A 22931-nucleotide genomic window follows, 5' to 3' on the forward strand; every position below is an offset into this window, starting at 1 on the left:
GTGAGTCCATTAGAAAACATGCTTCAAATACACAACTCACTCCACAAAGGGGACCCATTATAAGACCATTACAAACTGGGAGTCCAATATACAACTCATTGCACAGAGAGACTTCATTAAACAGTCCTTTACACAAAGTCCTGTAAAGGACCATTACATCTTTTTTGGAAAGCCACGAGTCACAATCTTATGGCACTCAGTGCAATAACAGCCCCAGTGTGATTCTCACCATGGGGGGATGAAGCCTAAGCTTCTGGGAAAGCTAGCTGCTGACAGCTCGGGGTGCCATTGCGCAGGCACCCCTATCTCCCAGTCTCATTCACCCCTGCTGATCACCATCCCTTCAGTGCTTTCCCCTTCCCAGCTGATCACCATCCATCTGCAGAGTTTCCCCTCCCTGGCCAATGACCGGCCTTGCAGAGCTCCCACCGCCACTCACCAGTCATCACCCCTGCAAAGTTCCCTTCATGCCAAACACCAACTCTGCAAAGTTCCCACTTCTCTGCCAATCGTCCCCCACCTGCAGAGCTCTCCCCTTGCCTCCCCCAGTCATTGCTGCACCCTCACAGACTTGACTGGCAAGGGGACAGACGACAGCATCCGGGATTTACTAATAACATACTAATCATGACATTAATATTAAAATCAGCGATTCTGACTTTACCGGCAAAACAGGGCCAGGGGGATCCAGTGAGGCGAGAAACTGGGTGCAAACCTGATCCCTGAGCGTACAGGGTTCGATATGCAGCAGCTCACGGCGCGTACAGAGTTTGATGTGCAGCAACCCACGCCATGTACAAGGTTCAATATGCAGCAACCCACAGCACGTACAGAGTTCAATGCACAGCAGTCCATGGCACGGACAGAGTTCAATGTGCAGCGGCCCGTGGCGAGGACAGAGTCCGATGCGCAGCCCAGCTTCCAGCTAATTTTGCACCTTTCCTAACATAGGGATACCAATCGAATGACTTGTGCCCTGAAACTAACCTGGCTGTGATGAGACTCCTGAGGACGTAGAACATTACAGCGCAGTACAGGCCCTTCAGCCCTCGATGTTGCGCAGACCTGTGAAAACCAATCTAAAGCACATCTAACCTACACTATTCCAATATCATCCATATATTTATCGAATGACCATTTAAATGCCCTTAATGTTGGCGAGTCTACTACTGTTGCAGGCAGGGCATTCCATGCCCTTACTACTCTGAGTAAAGAACCTACCATCTGTCCTTTATCTATCACCCCTCAATTTAAAGCTATGTCCCCTCGTGCTAGCCATCTCCTGTCCAAGGAAAAAGACTCTCACTGTCTACCCTATCTAATCCTCTGATCATCTTGTATGCCTCTACTAAGTCACTTCTCAACCTCTTTCTCTCTAAAGAAAACAGCCTCAAGTCCCTCAGCCTCTCCTCATAAGACCTTGCCACCATACCAGCTAACATCCTGGTAAATGTCCTTTGCACCCTTTCCGATGCTGCCACATCCTTCCTATAATGTGGCAACCAGAACAATGTGCAATATTTCAAGTGTGGTCGCACCAGAGTTTTGTACAGCTGCAACATGACATCATGGCTCCGAAACTTAATCCCTTTGCCAATAAAAGCTAAGACACTGTATGCCTTCTTAACAACCCTATCAAGCTGTGTGCCAACTTTCAGGGATCTATGCACATGGACACCAAGCGCTCTCTGCTTATCCGCACTACCAAGTAATTTACCATTAGCCCAGTACTCTGTTCCTGTTACTCCTTCCAAAGTGAATCACTTCACACTTTTCCGCATTAAACTCCATTTGCCACCTCTCAGCCCAGCTCTGCAGCTTGTCTATGTCTCTTTGTAACCTGCAACATCCTTCCGCACTGTCCACAACTCCACCGACTTTAGTGTCATCCGCAAATTTACTAACCCATCCTTCTATGTCCTCATCCACGTCATTTATAAAAATGACAAACAGCAGTGGCCCCAAAACAGATCCTTACTTTACACCACTAATAACTGAACTCCACATGAACATTTCCCATCAACCACCACCCTCTGTCTTCTTACAGCTAGCCAATTTCTGATCCAAACCACTAAATCACCCTCAATCCCATGCCTCCGTATCTTCTGCAATAGCTTACCGTGGGGAACCTTATCAAATGCTTTACTGAAATCCATTTACACCACATCAACTGCTTTACCCTCATCCACCTCTTTGGTCACCTTTCAAAGATCTCAGTAAGGTTTGTGAGGCGCGACCTACCCTTCACAATACTGTGTTGACTATTCAGTTCTAGATGATTATGAATCCTATCTCTTATAATCCTTTCCAAAACTTTGCCCACAACAGAAGTAAGGCTCACTGGTCTATAATGACCACGCTTGTTTCTACTCCCCTTCTTGAACAAGGGGACAACATTTGCTATCCTTCAGTCTTCTGGCACTGTTCCTGTAGACAATGATGACATAAAAATCAAAGCCAAAGGCTCTGCAATATCCTCCCTAGCCTCCCAGAGAATCTTAGGATAAATCCCTTCCAACCCAGGGGACTTATCTACTTTCATACTTTCCAGAATTGCTAACACCTCTTTCTTATGAACCTCAATCCCGTTTAGTCTAATAGCCTGTATCTCAGTATTCTCCTCGTCAACATTGTCTTTATCCTGCGTGAATACTGATGAAAAATATTTACTTAGAGCCTCTCCTATCACTTCGGACGCCATGCACAACTTCCCACTACTGTCCTTGACTGGCCCTAATCTTGTCCTAGTCATTCTTTTATTCCTGACATACCTATAGAAAGCTTTACGGTTTTCCTTGATCCTACCAGCCAAAGACTTCTCAAGTCTCTTCCTGGCTCTTAACTCTCTCTTTGGGTCCTTCCTGGCTAACTTGTAATTCCTAAGCGCCTTAACTGAGCCTTCACATCTCATCTTGACATAAGTCTCCTTCTTCCTCTTCACAAGAGATTCAACTTCTTTAGTAAACCATGGTTTTCTCACTTGACCACTTCTCCCTGCCTGACGAGTACATACTTATCAAAGACACGCAGTAGCTGTTCCTTGAACAAACTCCACGTTTCAATTGTGCCCATCCGCTGCAGTTTCCTTCCACATCCAATGCATCCTAAATCTCGCCTAATCGCATCATAATTTCCTTTCCCCCAGCTATAACTCTTGCCCTGCGGTATATACCTATCCCTTTCCATCACTAATGTAAACGTAACCTTCTGGACAGACAGGCTGGGATAATCCCTAGCCAGTGTATTAATGTGTTTATTGAGTTGCATTATGCTTGTTTGAACTGAACTATTGGAGCAACAATTTGGAGAATGGAGTTATTCAGACATATAAAAGTAAAGCCTCTCCATTTATATATTAAGCAATTCCCTTGCAAAGGTTTTCATTCTGAATATAGAGAATTGCATAGAATTTATAGCAGAGAAGTAGACTGTTCAGCTCAACTAGTTTATGCCAGTTAATGCTCCACATGGGCTTCCTTGACACCCATCTCCATCTAACCCTTCCAGCACATCTTCCTAATCCTTCTCCCTGATGTGTTTATTGAGCTTTCCCTTGAAGGCGTCAATGCTATTTGGAATAGCTGCTCCCTGAAGCTGAGTACCATATTCTCAATGTACTTTGGGCGTAGAAGCTTCTTCTGACGTCCTTATTGAATTTATTAGTGACTATTATATTGATGACTTGAAGCATTGTAACAAATGTTCAATTTGTAGATATCTTCTGAGAAAGTCTGTGCTTTCCCTACTTCCAGTTTAAATGTATTTGAATAAATGATTGACATTTGAGCCCTGCTACTGTTTATGGGAGCAATATTAAAACTGGTACTGAATCACAAGAAATCTGGAGTGGAGAATAAATATGAATTATTTGAACATTTGCCATGTAAAATTCTAATTATTGGAGGTAGCTTATGGGGCTTTAATATATTTTATTTATTAGTGTCACAAGTAGGTTTACATTAACATTGCAGTGAAGTTACGATGAAAATCCAGAGCTGCCACTCTCCGGCACTTGTTCAGATACATTGAGGGAGAATTTAGCGTGGCCAATGCAGCTGACCAGCACGTCTTTTGGACTGTGGGAGGAAACCGGAGCAGCCGGAGGAAACCCATGCAGACACGGAGAACTGCAGACTCCGCATAGACAGTGACCCAAGCCAGGAATCAAACCTGGGTCCTGGGACTATGAGGCAGCAGCACTAACCACTCTGCTGCTCTGGGGTATGAAGTATGAGCATGCAACTGTAGTGATCTGATAGAAACTCTGACAGCCGACCAGGGCTGGTGTGTCTCAACACTGCCTGAAGCAGGTGCTTGTCTCTGATCAGGAGTGTAAAATATTCCAGCAGCTCTGTGATATCAGCAGAAAACTACTGAAGGTTGCTATCAGCAGAACGTTTGTGAATCAACACATTTAATATGACTATATGTGCTTCACTCACGATTAAACAGCCAAATTAGATGTTATTTGCTTTTTTATTTACTATATCATCTTTAATTAAAACTCCAATCGGTCGAGAGAACACGTGGTCTGTTAATTGCAGACTCCCCCCTTGTGGAAGTATAATTTTAACAACCTGATTATAAAAATGGAATCAAATAACCATTGTATCAATCACCTTTGAAATTTGCAGTCAGTGTACCATCAAGTAAAGGCACTTGTTTGTACTTAACTAGGTCCCGTGCCACCCCTTCTTTGACCAGGAGCACTAGTTAATGGGCAGAACAGACAATTCCACTCTAACGATATCATACTGATTCCAGGTCACTGGAAGCTACAGTGCTGGTTAATGGCCAGGGATAAAGAAATAATAGATTAGGCTATTCAATCCCTTGAACCTGACTGCACTGTTAAATCATGGTATCCCAGACTTTCAAAATCATCGTATCCCAGACTTTCAAAATCATCACATTTTTAAACTCAAAATGCTGAAGCTTCAGTCAGTAGCATTTCTTGCAATTGACAATATGGCTGGTTTTGCTGATATCTTGTTGTTTGGCAGCTGACTGCAGAGCAGCAGTAAATATGGCACCCAGGATGTACATTCACATAACAATTAGTTCCTAACTCTTTATGAATATTATAATCGCTTTTTAAAAAGAAGTCTCTACATTAATAAAACTATTCTACGCTGTTATGTATTCACTGATTTGCTTAGATATGTGATTTAGCTCAGAACAGTATAGAACTGACTCTCATTTTAAATCCAAAAAGGTTTATTTACAAAACTTTAAAACATCTCAGAACTTAGAATTTGTGATGGTATATGCTCATCTTACCTCACTCTCAGGAAGAAAAGTTTCCCCATTGAACTGATGAAGTCTTTGTTGAATTGAAAATCTTAGCAAAATTGTTCCACCTTAAACATGAGTTCACTTTTTCCCTTGAGCTGGATATGGCATTGTAACTTGATGAGTATTTCCACAATCTGGGCATTGTTTTGAAGGTATCTGACTGTAATGAGATTGCTGAGATCTCCTTGCCTGTAACCCTTGCACTTGAGCTGTTTCAGCAAGCTGTATCTATGCCCCTGAGTTAAGGGTACATTGAACAAAGAACAACCCAGCACGGGAAACAGGCCCTTCGACCCAACAAGCCCGCACCGCCACATCTTCCTACACCTACCCTGCCCTGTGTGTACGTGAATGGAACCGCTAATGTAGCCAGATTCAGGGGAGAATAGTGTCAATTTGGTACATCAATCAGCCTAAGAGCACATCTTAGGGGTGTGGGAGGAAACTGGAGCGCCCGGAGGAAACCCACACAACCACAGGGAGAATGCGCAAACTCCCACAGACACAGGCCAAATCCATGTATCTGCACAGCTAGCAGTGATAGTCACTGAGCTGTTGCGGTGCCCGTCTGCTGGTCCAGGATTAAGCACACACAGCGACACGAAGTACTAGGCCACTCCCGGAACCTCCAAGAGCAGCCCACGCACGACCCACCGTGTGTGTGCGCCCCTCGTTTGACAACAAGGCGGACCGACACCTGTGGAATAAAAAGACAAAACATTAACATGTAATACTACATTTCCGGTGTCGTCCCGAGGCTCTGACCCTATTTAATACCCTCTACTATAACCCTCCATCCCTGTTTCGCTCATGTGCCTATCTAAGTAAACCTTAAACAAGTCCAACGTGCCTGCCTCCACCACCCTACTCGGTAGTGCGTTCCATACCCCCACAACCCTCTGCGTGAAAAACCTTCCGCTCGTATCCAAATTATACTTCTCCCCCCTCACCCTTAGATCGTGACCTCTCGTAATTGTCCCCAATCTAGGGAAAAGCCTACCACTGTTGACTCTATCTATTCCCTTCATTATACACCTCTATCAGATCCCCCCTTAATCTCCGTCTTTCTAAGGAGAAGAGCCCCAGTTTCTCCAACCTTTCCTCGTAACTCAGTCCTTCCATGCCAGGCAACATCCTGGTAAACCTCCTCTGCACCCTCTCCAGGGTCTCCACGTCCTTCCGGTAGTAAGGTGACCAGAACTGGACACAGTACTCCAAATGCGGTCTAATCAACGTTCTGTACAAGTGAAACATTAGACGGCAGCTCTTGTACTCTATACCCCTTCCTATAAAGGCTAGCATTCCATAAGCTTTCCTCACAACCTTCTCTACCTATGTTGACACCTTCAGAGACTTGTGCACCTGCACTCCCAGGTCCCTCTGTATTTCTGTACTCTTAATCAGTCTACCTTTTATCACGTAACTCCTCCCTGCATTATTCCTTCCAAAATGCATCACCTCGCATTTGTCAGGATTAAATTCCATCTGCCATCTGTCTGCCCAATATACCAACCTATCTATATCCTGCTGTGTCACCTGACAGTCCTCCTCAGTATCTGCCAATCCTGCCATCTTGGTGTCATCCGCAAACTTGCTGATCACGCCACGTACGCCCTCTTCCAAGTCGTTCATATATACTACAAAGAGGAGAGGTCCTAGTACTGAGCCCTGCAGCACACCACTGGTGACTGGGCTCCAGCCAGAAAAGGACCCTTCCACTACTACTCTCTGTCTCCTATTGCCCAGCCAGTTTTCGATCCACCTAGCTACCTGTCCTTCTATCCCATGTGCCTTAACCTTTTCTACCAGCCTACCGTGAGGGACTTTGTCAAACCCCTTACTGAAATCCATATAGACGACATCAACAGCTCGCCCATCGTCAACCGTTTTTGTCACCTCCTCGAAGAATTCTACCAGATTCGTAAGGCAAGACCTCCCCCGAACAAAGCCATGTTGCGCATCCCTAATCAGATCACAATGCTCCAAATGCTCATACATCCTTTCCCTAAGAATTTTTTCCAATAATTTTCCTACCACCGATGTCAAACTCACTGGTCTATAATTACTAGGGTTATCCCTACTACCCTTTCTCAACAGCAGTACCACATTAGCTACCCTCCAGTCCTCTGGGACCTCCCCTGTGTCCAAGGAAGAGACAAAGATTTGCGTCAGAGGCCCAGCGATTTCATCTTTCACCTCCCTAAGCAGCCTGGGATAAATACCATCAGGCCCCGGAGCTTTATCTGTTTTTATGCTACCTAAAAGCCTTAGCACTTCCTCCCTTGTAATGGATATTCCCTTCCACTGATCTACAGCTCCCTCCAAGACATTACACGACACCAAACCCCTCTCCTTCGTGAATACCGATGCAAAATATTCATTCAGGATCTCCCCCATTCCCTCAGACTCGATAAGTAGCTCCCCTCCTTTGTCCCTAAGAGGACCAATTTTCCCTCTAACCACTCTCTTGCTCCTAATATAAGAGTAAAATGCTTTTGGATTTTCCTTAATTCTATCAGCCAAAGCCATTTCATGCCTTCTTTTCGCCCTTCTAACTCCCCTTTTTAGCTCCCTCCTACTCTCTCTATATTCCTCCAGTGCATTCTCCGTTCCCAGTTGTTTCGACCTCACCTATGCCTCCCTCTTCTTCCTAACCAAGTCTTCGATACCCCCTGTAATCCGCGGCTCTCTAATCCTGCCTTTCCCATCCTTCCTCTTTGCCGGAACATGCCTTTCCTGCAACATTATCAGTTTGCCCTTGGAAGCCTCCCACTTACCAACTGTGGACTTGCCAGCTAACAACCCCTCCCAATCAGTGTCCTTCAGCTCCCTCCTAATCCAGCTATAGCTCGCCTTCCCCCAGGTCAGCACCCTCCCCTTCGGACGGCACTCATCCCTTTCCATTTTTATCCTAAAGTAGACGGACTTGTGGTCACTGTTAGCCACACGTTCGCCTACCTCAACCTCAACCACCTGCCCCGGCTCATTACCCAACACTAAATCCAGTATAGCCCCCTCCCTAGTCGGGCTAGTTACGTACTGCTGCAAGGACCCTTCCAACACACATTTTACAAACTCCTCCCCATCCATACCCCCAGGTCTAGGCACCTTCCAATCCACTCCAGGAAGATTAAAGTCACCCACTACAGCCACCTTATTCTTTCTGCACCTATCTAAAATGCCTCTGCAAATACTTTCCTCCACTGACCTCGGGCTGTTGGGTGGCCAATAGTATACCCCTAGCATCGTAATCTCTCCCTTTTTATTCCTCAACTCCACCCACAGCGACTCAATCCCTAACTCCTCCATATTGTCCTCCCTCTGCACTGCTGTGATGTGCTCCTTTACTAACAACGCTACCCCACCACCTCTCTTTAACCCTCCTCTGTCACACCTAAAACACTTATACCCAGGAACATTCAGCTGCCAGTCCTGCCCTTCCCTTAACCACGTCTCCGTTACTGCCACCACATCTAACTTCCTCACAAACATCAAGGCCCTAAGCTCATCAGTCTTACCCGTCACACTCCTCGCATTGAAACAGACACAGTCCAACCCACCAGGGCCACTCAGAACCTCCTTCTCCCTGATAATTTTCCTTTCACCCAAACCTACCCTATCACCCAACTCACTCCCAACCCCAGTGTCTAATGAGCTATCAGTCACATCCCCACCCCCCATCCCTATTAGTTTAAATTGCTGCATAACGGCTTGGAATCAAACTTGGCATTTTGATTTAGATTTCCAAAGTTGAATCATCATCCTCCTTGAGCAAACTTTACCTAATTTGTGGAATTGAAAAACTTTAACTGATCACAAATTAGTTAATTGTTAGTGTACCAGATTTACATGTAGCAGTCAGTTGTCACATTATTGCCATACATTGTTTGACAGACTCAGCTTTCCTTTAGAGTATCTAATAGAATGCATATTATTCAATCATTATACTTTCCTTTTACCCAAAGTATATTTTGAGACCACTTATTGCCATAAGCGTATTTTCTGTGGGCTGTTTGATTATTCACTAGCATTCTGTTCCAAAACAATGTATAAGTATTGCCTTTTTGTGGATTGTTGCTACATGTGGACTGTTCTTCCTGGTAGTAAGCAAGTAGGCCTTGCTACATGTGGACTGTTCTTCCTGGTAGTAAGCAAGTAGGCCTTAAAGTCCAAAATCCATTGTGCCCTTTAAAAGGGAGGATTTCCTGGTGATGACAGAAATGATTCTGGAGCTGGTAAAGTTAAATCTTTCTCAACCATCCTTGTTGTCACTTATTGTTATGTATTTGCTAGCTGTTGGCATATTTTAGATATGTTATTTATCCCAGAACAATGCAGATGTGACTAGTTCTAATACAAATAGGTTTATTTACAGAACTTTAAAACATCTCAGAACTTGCAGGATTTTGTACTCAGACATGATCTGAGCCGAGATCTTTCTGGAGCAGTATGATGTCGGTATTTTTAACTTTCTAGTTCCATCCACAGGATTAAGCAATCAAGTAGTTACAAGAATCAGAGAACCAACTAATATCAGCAAACATGGATCAATCAAACCCTTCAGCGTTGCACAATCATTAATCTTTTTATATTACATCAAGCTAAGGAAGTCTTTTTGGATGACGCGTTTTAATGAGCATGCTACCTTCAACTCTGAGTGTCACTTCTTTCATGTCATGGTTTACCCGAGATAATCTGCAGCTCTTCACATCTGTTCAACCCCAGGATAACGGGACCAGCTGTTTAATGATGTAGAACATTCAATTAACAGGCAAATCATCCAGATGATGCCTGGGCTGGAGCGTCACAGCTATAAAGAGCGGCTGGTTAGGCAGTGGGTTCTTTTTCTTAGAGCAGAGAAGGCTGAGGGGGGAATCTGATTGAAGTGTACAAAATTATGAGGGACAAAGATATAACAGGTAGGAAGAAACTTTTTTCATTAGTAGAGGGGTCAATAACCACAGGAGGCATAGATTTAAGGTAAGGGGCAGGGGATTTAGAAGGGATTTAAGGAAAAAGATTTTTACCCAGAGGGCGGTGGGAATCTGGAACTCACTTCCTGAAAGGATGGTAGATTCATGAACCCTCACAACATTTAAAAAGCATTTAGCTGAGTGCTTGAAATGACAAGGCTATGGACTAAGTGCTCGAAAATGGGATTAGAATAGATGGGTGCTTCATGGCCAGCATAGACACGATGGGCTAAACAACCTGTTTTTGTGCTGTAAAATTCTATGACCCTAGCATCTTATTCTTTTGTGTATGTCTCTGATTTGGGGTGTTGAATTTCAGTTCCTCAACATGCCATTAGCCTGATGTTGCTAGGTTTCAGAGCATCTTTCTTGGGGTAACCATTCTCTTTCAGATTTCCAGCAAAAAATCTTCTTAGCTAAACGATGTTATCCTGTGCTCCACTATCGGATTTGAACTTCAAACTGATGGTTGTGAGCTTATTCCTCACCCTCTTCATGATCTGAATGGTTGTTTGTATGTATTTTCCCTGGGGACAATCACATCCAGCTATCTCATGCAGTTGCATGGTTCCTTTGCCTATTATGTCCTCAAAATTGTCATCTGCCAGGGTTTGGATGTTTCGGTTACTCTTTCTCTGATTTTTACCTCTTTCTTGTTCTGCACATCTTTTCCCAGTGATTTTCTGTTCCACAAGCTCTGCCATTTGATCCATATGTGGGAACATTCCTTCTATCTGTGAAATCATGCGGTTGTCCAGAGCATCTGCATTTTTTTTTTCTCTGTTGCTGTTTCAATGCATCAGCCCCGCTATTTTTCTGATAGCTTGGGGTGGTCGGCATCTTCACCTGTCTATCGGGTTTTGTGTGCTCTGGCAATGTCAGTAGCCTATGATGTAAGCTTAAACATAGAGTACAGCAGAGGAACAGACCCTTTGGCCCAAGATGTTGTGCTGAACATGATGCCAAATTGGACTAATCCCTTCTGCCATATCCTTCTATTCCTTGCATGTTCATATGCTGATCTAAAAGCCCCTTAACTGCCCCTATCATATCTGCCTGCATTAGTTCTTAACTCTTTACGAATAATATAACATTTATTTCATGCCTCTTTGTGCCCTTGCACAAAAATCTATCAACATCAGTTATGAAACGTAGAATGGAGGTTTTTGGAGTTTTAGTGATTAACCTCATGTCGATTGTACCTGATCAGCCCCATGCTGGCTAGTTCTGATTCATCTCTACCAATCCTCCTATCAGAGATAGGGGGAAGGACAAGGGAACACCAAAAAAGTAATGCCAAGGCAGATCAGCCTACAAAAGATGTCCTCTTGCTATCAATACCTGTTCTACCTCTACCTGCAGATTCCCTAGTAGCATGGATGGGACAGATCTCACTTTGGAAGATGAACATTGCAGGCGGGGATTCAAACTCTGAAGCTAGGTCACAACAATAAGAAATGTCACAACACGAGATTAGAGTCCAACCGGTTTATTTTGGACTTATTGGTTGCACTTTAACCTGGTGTTGTGAGACTTCTTACTGCGTTTACCCCAGTCCAATGCCGGCATCTCTACATCATGGCTAGGTCACAACAACAGGGTTAGCGTTGATCTGGAGTAGAACTGATACAGCCAACGCCACCACTGATCAGGTGTAATCTCAAGCTTGCATTGTGTTTCCTCCCATTTCATCCTTGTCTCTTCTTTATCCCTTATCCCTTCAGCTGTGGCAAAGCAGCTAATAGTTGAGGTTCTTGGATAAAAATCGAAAATGTTGGGAATCCTCTACATGCCTAGCAGTACCTGTGGAAAGAGAAACAGATTTAATGTTTCAGGTCAACAATCTGAACTTCTGAGCTCTGATGATCTGAAACATTAACTCTGTTTTTCTTTGTTTAGATGCTGCCCATCCTGCTGAGCGTTTTCGGCATTTTTGGTTCTCATTTCAGATTTCCAGTATCTGGGTTATTTTGCTTTTTCTTGGGGCTCTTTTTGGAGCCTTTTAACAGATTTTGCAGAATTTTCATTCCTTTCACCCTCTCCTGATCCTCCATCCCATTACGACAGTCGTCTTTATTTGTCCCCACCTCTTAAATTTCACCAGCTGCAATTTAACACCTTCACCATTCCTGGTCCATACTTGCTCAGGTTTCCCCTGGATCTGTCAATTATACAAATTTAAATGCAATTAGTACATTCACACCCAGACAGGATTTAGCAATATGTCTTGGACTTGACAGATGCCAAATGGGGAAAATTACCCACACTGTGTCTGGAATGAAACCAGAGGCTCAGGTGTACGGGTTAGGTTGATTAGCCATGCTAAATTGCCTCTTAGTGCTGGGGGATTAGCAGGGTAAATAGGGGGTTTGAGGATTATGTCTGGGTGGGATTGTTGCTGGTGCAGATTCGATGGACCGAGTGGCCTCCTTCTGCAGTCTAGGAATTCTATGATTCTGGGGATAGAGGTTTGGAAGGTGCTGATGCAGGGGTCTTGGTGAGTTGCTGCATTGCATTTTATAGATGGTACACACTGCCACCACTGTGTGTCGGTGAAGGAAGATTGTTTAAAGTGCTGGATGGGATGTCAACAAATCAGACTGCTTTAACCTGGATGGTGTCAGCATCTTGACTGTTATTGGAACTCATCTAAGCAGTTCATCAGAATCCTGATTTGTGCCTTGTAGATAGTGGACAGGTTTTGGAAGTTAGGAGGTGACTTGCTTCTTCTAGAATACCCAAAGTGAAACCTGCTGTTCTAGTCACAGCATTTAGGTGATTGATCCAATTAAGTTTCTGGTCAGTGGTGATCTAGGATGTTGTAGAGGAGTGGACAATAGTAATCTCATTGAAAATCAAGGGAAGGTGGTTGGATGAGGGCCACACCTTTTTTGTTGCATCCAGTTTCTTGCTATCATCTAACTTGCTGAAGAGTAACACCTGTGATCGTATGGACTCATTAAATGGTTGCAACATTTCAGCCTTGTCTTTTGCATTCATGATGGACTTCACCATCATTGAGAATTGGGATGTTTATGTAGCCTCTTCCTCATATTAATTTTTAATTGTCCAACACTATTCACAACTGGAGAGCGTCAATCTGATCCATGTTTGTGGAATCACTTGGCTGTGTCGATAGCATGCTGCTTCTGCTGTTTGGCATCATCATTTGCTGTAGCTTCATCAAGTTAGCACCTTTTTTTTTTAGGTAAGCCATGTGCTGCTCCTGGCAATCTCTCCTATATTCCTCATTGGCCCCTAGGATGAGTGAGGCAAAAACCAGGCCATGAGGTTACAAACTGTGGTGGGATGAAATTCTACTTCAGATGATCCACAGTGCCTCACAGATGTGCAGTTTTGAGCTGCTAGATTTGTTCTGAATCTGTCCCATTTAGCACTGTGGTGGTGTTACACAAACATGCAGATAAGACTCCATCTTGCACAAGGAATGTACAGTGGCCACCATTACTGTCATGGACTGATGCATCTGCAATAGGTAGGTTGGTAATGACAATGTCAAACAGAGTTTCTCCTCACATTGTGGCCTACTCCTGCGCCTAATTCTTAAGTCCTATAGGACTCAACCAGCTCGGTCATTTGTGGTGCTAACAAGCCACATGGTGATGGATAGTGAAACCCCACTCAAAGCATATTCTTTTCTTCAGGTGGGGTTCCACATGGCGGAATATTGATTCAGTTGATTATAATCAGCACGTAGCTACTTTGTCCATGAGACTTCATGGAGTCCAGAGTGAATATTGAGAACCATTTCTTCCTGACTATATACCACTGAGCAGTCACCTCTGGTGGGTTTTTACAGCAATCCAGTAATTTTATGGTCACAGTTATTGAGCCTAGCTTTGAACTTGCATCTCTGAATCATTTATCCAGGCTTCCGGATTACTAGTCCAATAACATAACTGTTTGTTTTTGTTCCATATAAAGGAGCTAAACACTTCATCAATTTTCTTGACGACCTTAGCAGAAAGCAAAATTGGTAGCATCTGTAAAGGATACTACATTCTAGACAGTGTATTGATTTTAATTAGTGCTATCCTGCCCAGCCATGATATTAATAAGGAGGACCAACGATTTAGATCCCACTTAATAGATGCAAGTAAGATGAGGGGATGTTTGCCTGATATAACTGTCGGACTGCAGGAGTAATGGAAATACCCAAATAGAGCAGACAGTGGCACAGTGGTTAGCATTATTGCCTCACAGCGCCAGAGACCTGCATTGGGTTCCCAGCTTGAGTGACTGTATGTGCGGAGTCTACACATTCTCCCTGTGTCTGCACAGGTTTCCTCCGGACGCTCCAATTTCCTCCTACAGTCCGAACGATGTGCTGGTTAGGTGCATTGGCCATGCTAAGTTCTCTCTGTGTACCTGAACAGGTGCCAGAGTGTGGCGACTAAAGTTAAAAATTAACGTCTATTTATTAGCCACAAGTAAGGCTTACATTAACACGGCAATGAAGTTACTGTGAAATTCCCCTAGTCGCCACATTCCGACGCCTGTTCCGGTCAGCGCACCTAACCAGCATGTCTTTCGGACTACTGGAGGAAACCGGAGCACCGGACGAAACCCACTCAGACACAGGAGAATCTGCAGATTCGACACAGACAGTGACCCAAGACGGGAATCGAACCCAAGTACTGGCGCAGTGCTAACCACTGAGCCACGGTGACTTAGATTTTCACAGTAACTTCATTGCAGTGTTAATGTAAGCCTACTTGTGACACTAATAAATAAACTTCAAAACTTTAAACTTTAAAAATGTAAAATAATCACTGAAGGGGACCACCTAAAGGGGAGGGAGTAAAGGTGGGGAGGTCTTCCTCTAATCTTCCTGGAAGCCTAGCTTAGAACTTTGAAAAATTTATCTTCCAGCTCAAAAAGGAGCCAAGCCTACCTACACTATGAATAATAGCAAGAACAGAGACATCTGAACTAGACAGGAACAGCAGCACATCATCCATGTATAACATGATCTTATGTTGCTTTCCTTAACTGAACAACCCAAATACTAAAGGGTGGCATGGTAGCACAGTGGTTAGCACCGCTGCTTCACAGCTTCAAGGACCTGGGTTCGATTTCCGGTTCGGGTCACTGTCTGTGGAATTTGCATATTCTCCTTGTGTCTGCATGGATTTCCTCTGGGTACTCCAGTTTCCTCACGCAGTCCAAAGATGTGCGGGTTAGGTTGATTAGCCATGCTAAAAAAATTGCCCCTTCTGTCCTGGGATGCATCGGTTAGGGGGATTAGTGGTTAAAATATGTAGTAATATGGGGGTAGGACCTGGATGGGATTGTGTTTGGTGCAGACTCGATGGGCTGAAGGGTCTCTTTCTGCACTGTAGGGTTCTGTGATTCTATAATGTGTAATTGCCTCTGCTGGGGGCTCAATAGCTGTTGCAAACAATAACGGTGATAAAGAACAACACTGCTGAGTCTCTTGCTAAAGACTAAAATTATTAGATCTATGAACCATTAGTAAGAATTACTGCCAATGGATTTTTCTAAAGCACCTGTATCCAATTAAACTCCTCAACTTCCCACTCATAAGAACATAAGAAATAGGAGCAGGAGTAGGCCATCTAGCCCTTCGAGCCTGCCCCGCCATTCAATAAGATCATGGCTGATCTGTCGTGGCTCAGTTCCACATTCCCGCCCTCTCCCCATAACCCTTAATCCCCTCGCTTATCAAAAACCCATCAACCCGCGTCTTAAAAATATTTAGCGAGGCAGCCTCCACCACTTCAACGGGCAGAGAATTCCAGAGATTCACCACCCTTTGAGTGAAGAAGTTCCTCCTCAACTCCGTTCTAAACCGCCCCCCCCTTTATCTTGAGGCTGTGCCCCCTAGTCCTACTATCCTTTCTGAGCAGGAAGAGTCTCTCCACCTCTATCCTATCCATCCCATTCATCATCTTATATGTCTCAATAAGATCTCCCCTCATTCTTCTAAACTCTAATGAGTACAAGCCTAATTTATTCAGCCTCTCCTCATAGCTCAACCCCCTCAACTCCGGTATCAGCCTAGTAAACCTCCTCTGCACTCCCTCCAAGGCCAAAATATCCTTGCGTAAGTGCGGTGACCAAAACTGCACACAGTACTCCAGCTGCGGCCTCACCAATGCCCTATACAGCTGCAGCAAGACCTCCTACTTTTATATTCAATCCCCCTCGCTATGAAGGCCAGCATCCCATTCGCCTTCCTGACCACCTGCTGCACCTGCAGGCTGGGTTTTTGCGACTCATGCACAAGGACCCCGAGGTCCCTCTGCACCGTCGCCTGCTGCAATTTTTCGCCACGTAAGTAATAGTCCTTCCTACCATTATGCCTGCCAAAGTGGACCACCTCGCACTTGCCAACATTAAATTCCATTTGCCAGTTCCATTTGCCAGGAACACTCCACCCCAGCCCAAAACTTTTTCTGCATCTAATGAGATCACTAACCTATCTATCACCTGCTTTTGGAGGACCTGAATAATATTTAATAACCTCCCAACATGAATTTCAGTCCTTTATAAACTTAGTCTGATAGCCCTGGATAATCAGGGGAGAATATTTTCTAGATGCAAAGCCAGTATTTTAAATCTACATTCAAGAGTGTAATTGGCCCATAGGAAGTACATTCCTCAAGATTGCTTGCTCCAAAATTAAGGAAATATTTGCTTCTCAAAGCAATGGAGACAGCAGACCTGCTCCGAATGAATATTTATACATACTGATCGGTGGATGTATTAGCAAATTTTTTAAATTCCTTATAAAATTCACTCCCAAAACCATCAGACCCTGGAGCCTCATCATACTGAAGATCCCTCAAAAAACCATTCCCTCCGTAGAAATGGGGGCATATGGGTCAACCTTTGGTCTTAGTAATTGTTGGAAATTTAAAGGGAAAAAACTCTTCATATGTACTAGTACATCTCCAGACTGATCTTTTTATATAAATCAGCAAAAAAGCTTTTAAATGCCTTATTAATATCCTCCATCTTAATTATCCTAACACTGAATGTAGCACAGAGGTAATAGTCTATCTTCTTCATAGTAAGCAGATCCAAATATCTACTCAGTTTATTTCCAAACTTACATAGTTTTAATTTGGAAAACTTTATACTCCTCTCAGTACATTGAGTCAGCAAGGAGCCCAGTGCCGTTTGTTGCATTAATTTATTTCAGCATTGAATGGTTAAGTTTCTTACCATATTCCCTCTCTGTTTTGGTCAATTTTACCTCAAGCTGGTGCTATTGCTCCAACATTTTATGTTTTTTGTTGGCCATATACAAAATGAACAAACCATTACAAAAGCCTATCAGGTTTCCCACAGGATTGAGGGGCTTAGAAAGAGAATTGACTGAGCAGAAGAGATTAAATTTGGCCTTAAAGTACAAGATAAAGTTATGATCCTTAAGTAGTGATGCATTAAATCTCCAAGATCTAGATTGAGGATAAATCCCCTTGAATACAAATTCCAGGAAGATAGGAGTATGATCAGAGATTACAATATTATGTATGGAACAGGGGATCACTAAGTGAATATTGTTTTTGGCATGAAAAAAATAATCTAGTAGTACATTGGTGGAGAGTAGAGAAGAAGGTGAACGTTTTATCTTCAAACATCCAAGTACCCCACTTCCTCGCAAACTGGTGCTTCTGCCTTTGTTGAGTAGGAACTTTCCTAGTTATGATAAGTTGATGCATCAAAGGATTAAAATGACAGTTGAAGTCCCCCACCTGTGGAAGAATTTGTTGATGCTAACTCAGCAAACGCCAGAAAGACTTTAGTAACAAAATCAGGCAAATAATTTGAGGGGCAATAAAAATTCAGTATTGAAATGTTTTCCCCATGCAGCAGCCCCTTAACAATCACATATCTACCTGCGCCCGCCACCACCCCCCACCCAACCCATTATCCTTCATACAATCCTCCAGTCTAAAAGACATATTCTTATTTATTAGGACTCTAACCCCTCGGCTGCTAGTCGAGAATGAGACAAATATCACCTGCTCTCCCACTCCCACTTCAATTTCAGGTGCTGCCTGTCATCTAAGTGTACTTCCTGCAACAAAGCTATATCGATTTTCTCCCTTTTGAGGAAAGACGAAAGGCTGGATTCTCTGACTTATTGGCAGCTGGGGTTCTCCCATCCTGCTGCAGTGAACGGTGATTTGGCTGAGCACCAAATTGTCCGTCCTCGCTGTCAGCAGCAGCAGGTGTGAATGGCCGGAGAATCCTGGCCAAAATCTTTTTTTCTTTTTCTGGAGCAAAGTTTCATCATAACTACTGCCATTTCTTATTCAGCCAAAGAGAGAATAGGATATTGATGCAAAGAAAATGGCTTACCCGCCAAAGATTTTCCCACCCCATTCAAAAGTGCAGCAGAACATATTTTCTCATTTCCAGCTGCACCAGAAACACCAATGACACATTATAAAGCATTTTTTCTACAACATGAGACTTGTCTATACCCTTGCAGGAACCAATTAACCCTTCTTTAACCTCAGAATAATTTTAAAAAACTCAAAACCATTCATTCTAAGGGTGTTTTCCTCACCAAATGCGAGGCCCTCCAAGGCAATACCTACAAACCTTCCGTAATTATGCCAGAGTCTTTCTCATCAAAAAAGAGCAGACATGATATACCACAGAAAGGGTGAGCACAGAATGCCCTTCCTGCTTTCTAACCCCTCCTACTAAACGGTAAAAAAACGGTACTAAACGGTTGCCGTAGTCCCAGATCACCATAGACTGTTCTCCCCTTTAAAGGAGAGAGCTGACTGGTGGTGGTTTAACATAAGGATCAGTACACCTCAGATGAGAGTCAAAGTTAGAAAGCAGGCCTTCATGAATAGCCGCAGCTGGTACGGGAACTGAACTCCTGTTGTTGGCATTGCTGTGCATCTCAAAGCTGTTGTCCAACCAACTGAGCTAAACCAATCCCTCCTATTAAGATTTAAGCCACTCAACACTCCCAGCAGTGGTGCTACTCATGTTTATTATGATCAGAACAAAGGAGACCATAAAACATATGCCACTACTGTAAGCGTACAGATGAACAGAAAGGAAGAAGGGTATTTTTTACACAGTCCAATCTGCATATCATATTCCTCAACTAGAAGGAGCATGATGAGGACTGTTTTCTATTAGGGACAAATGGAAGTCCCTGTCAACCTTAAGGATAAATACTCACTATGGGGGTACTCAATTATTTGATCATGCCTGTCAGAGCGATATATACCAACACAGAATCAGGAAGGAGTTATAATGACATGGGATAGAGTCTGGATTTTACAGTGAACTGTTACTCCAGTTTATTGCCTTGCACAGAGTTCACAAAAGCCATGTGTAGCAGAACACAGTAGGGCATATTGCACTCTAATGGCCTTCCATCATCTTCTAATTCAATCGAAGCCCTTAGAGAATTTAACTCGGAGCTTACCCTCAGCTCCTTTTGCCAAACCAACAACCTGGACGTTTTTCTTCCATCCACAACAAGGTCCCAAGGATGCCTTCATTGGTCTCTTCAATTATCATTAGCCATTCTCACCTTGGTAAAGAAAGGCAAAAATGATCTCAGTACAAATACTGTGTACAACAACAGAACTCTTTTGCATCACTTTCCTGCAGCTGCCCTCCATAACCAAGGATTTCTGACACACCATACAGCTGCTTTTTCAGGGATAGTAAATGGGCCTCAACCTAGAAGTTTTCAACAGTAACAATTTTCTTCTCTGCTTCATCAGGCTTTTTGCCAATATTCTGCAGTTCTACAGCATGAGCACTGATATTTTGTACTAATAGACTGAGTTTCTCATCAATGACCTTCCTAATATTAGCAGTCATCGGTTTTAATGCCTTTGAGAGTGCTGGATTCAGAGCCTGTTCATTTATTAAATCGCCATGTTGAGGATTCAGTTCCAGTTACTTGTGACTGTTCTCTTTTTGTTGATGATTTTCTTGATATTTCTCAGCATTTCATCACCAACACTTAATCTTCCAGAGACATAATACAGAGTTCTCACTCCTGGATTAGATACGTACAAGCTGTGTAAATGCGACAAATAAAAGGATTAGAGGCTGAGTAGTGCCAGCACTCACGGAAGCACAGCTATTCCCATGCTTGCATCATGTGATCCCCGGGGACTTCTTTCAAGACAGCAAATACATTCTAACATGAATTGTGGTGACTTTTATCCTGAAAATTACTTATCTTGCTGGCTGTGATCATTTTATAGAATGTTAAAATGCTGAGAAAGAATGCCCTTCGTTCTTTTGACAGTTAGAGGAAATAAGAGATTTGCTTGACCCACATATTATTGTTTCTCATCTTCTTTCTGCTGTTTCAGCACTTGCAATGTCTTTTGTGATTTCAGCAACTGTGATCCTTAATGAGTTAAACTGGACAGCAGCACTGGAGGATGTGTTCAAGCGTAACCGAGAAGGGGACCCCTCATTGCTCTGGCAGGTCTTTGGAAGTGCCACAGGTGTGACCAGATATTATCCAGGTATGTCAGTAACATGAAATAATGGAATGAAACCAAAGTAAAATCTGTATAGGCTCTCTTAGCACTTGTAAGTTAAATATCCCTTACCCTGCTATATAAACTGTGACCGTGTATAGTTACACTGTGAGCAACTTTTACCCTGCTCAATGAACAGGAACCTCATACATCTTGGCAAACTTGCATTTTGTTTTAGGAGGTTGTATATTTAAGCCCCACATCACAAAATCTTTCTTTCTGTTTTGAAAACAAGATGTCAGTATATTGGATTGTAATAACTCACATCTGTTCCCACTTCTTACGGGGGGAGGTCCTGCAGTGGAAATGGAGCCTCATAGAGGTTACACTCCATACTATGCCTGACTGAACAATGTTGATACTGGGATGAGAGTTCCTAACAGAGTCCCAGTGTTAACATGGCCACCTTGAAAATTCATTACTGGATCTTGTTCTGCAGAATCTTACAGTTTCATGAAGGAAAATGGTCAGGAACCAAACCCATGCCCCAGTCACAGTTAGAATGTATTTACTGAGTCTTATTTTGCTTAGTCCTCGTAACCTTTTTGTATTCTTACAGCAACTCCATGGGGCCCTCCCAATAAGATTGATCTATATGATGTGCGGCGTAGACCCTGGTGAGTGAGGAGTTAATGAGAATGGTGTGCTGCGGAAGCTTCCTCAATTAATGCTCAAGACTTGATTAGACTGATGATAACCTGTATAATTAATTTACAATAGATCAATAATCTGTTTCTTCCTCAGCTTTACATTATTACTTTAATTTTACTCAGTTTACATGAATTACTTTTTGCTCATTAGATCATTACCAGATCACTTAAACCTCCATTCATTACAGCAAATGGTTCAAAATAATCTGTCCAACTTCCAATAATTAGATCATTAAAAAAAGAGGGAATAGAGAGATGTAGGATCATGGGAGTGCTCACCGTGTAGAGGATAAACTGCAACAAACAGTGGTTGGGCCAAACAGCCTGTTGTTAGAATTACAGAGTAACTATACGTGACATAGAGTGATAAGCGGAGTGATCAGTTAATTTCTTTGATAAGGCAGATAAGTGACCGCAGCCCATGCACAATCAGAGGATACCCTGAAAAACCTCCCAAGCTCTGCACAAGAAAACTCATGAATGAAGAAAGCCATTCATCTCATCTTAATTTATCAACCAGAGTCATTCTGTATCCTGCACTGTTTCATCAAGTTGCTTCTGAGATGATTGCAAGCTTTCACTTCCATCACTCTATCCAGAGTTCACTCTTCAAATTAATCAGGCTTGCTGTGTAAAGAAGAGCCGCCTCTTATTCGTACATTCTCTGCCTTTCACTAGCTTTGAACTGACTCCTCTGGTTATGCTGCCATAACTTAATTTAAGATAAGGGCCGGGATTCTCCCAAAACAATTCTAAGTTCCCAATGGGAGTAGATCCTGCCTTTTTTTTAAGCATACTTACCAGAGCAATTCTCTGACACACTGTGCATCACAGAGGGCACTCCTAGTGCGATTCCCTATGGAAAGTAATGGCCGGGGTCTATCCCTGCCCAAGAGACCAGCAGCATAGTGCTAAATGGGCCACTGCGTATGTGCCAACCTGTCAGTGTGGAGATTGGCACATGCACAGCGCCCCCCACCACCCCCATTGCCAGCCCCCAGATTGCTGGCCAGCTCTGCAATCCCTCTTCACAGGCCTTGCAAAACCCCCTCCGCTCACCCCCGGTGGGCAGTGTCAGATGCCAGGCTGGCACTGCCCAAGGGGCACCCTCTTACCCCGAGCAGCGCAGCAGGCTGGGAGAATTGCCCCAATGATTTTGGATTTAACTTTTCCATTTGATTTCCTGTATACCTTTAAGATCAGCTTCTTTCCAGGCTGATAAGCCCAAGCTTTGGGATCTTATGCTTTGGGACTTATTCTTTACATTGCCTCCAACACTTTACTATCTCTCTCTTATTTCTCAGTGACTAAAACTGGATCCAGTAAACAAGGTACAATCTGATAAGAGCAAAATATAGTTTGTTCATATTCTCCTTTAACTTATATTCTTCTTTTCTGGTTATGTTGTTCAATGCTCTATTGGTTTTGTTAATCGCTACTCTCCCTTGAATAACTAAATTAGTCACAGCTATCGGATGAAA

At 43.3% G+C, this 22931-nt stretch overlaps 1 protein-coding gene across 1 annotated transcript in view; it reads left to right on the forward strand.

The window, feature by feature from the left end:
* The window catches only part of cacna2d2a (calcium channel, voltage-dependent, alpha 2/delta subunit 2a), an 855812-nt gene that overhangs the window by 524736 nt on the left and 308145 nt on the right, over window positions 1-22931 (forward strand). The window contains exons 7-8 of the mRNA XM_080186111.1: window positions 20654-20785; window positions 21360-21417. Coding sequence (XP_080042237.1) covers window positions 20654-20785; window positions 21360-21417 — 190 coding nt within the window. The remainder of the gene's footprint in view (window positions 1-20653; window positions 20786-21359; window positions 21418-22931) is intronic.

The sequence above is a fragment of the Carcharhinus amblyrhynchos genome, chromosome 3, assembly GCF_965287045.1.
Source record: "Carcharhinus amblyrhynchos chromosome 3, sCarAmb.v2.hapA, whole genome shotgun sequence".
Taxonomy (NCBI): Eukaryota; Metazoa; Chordata; class Chondrichthyes; order Carcharhiniformes; family Carcharhinidae; genus Carcharhinus; species Carcharhinus amblyrhynchos.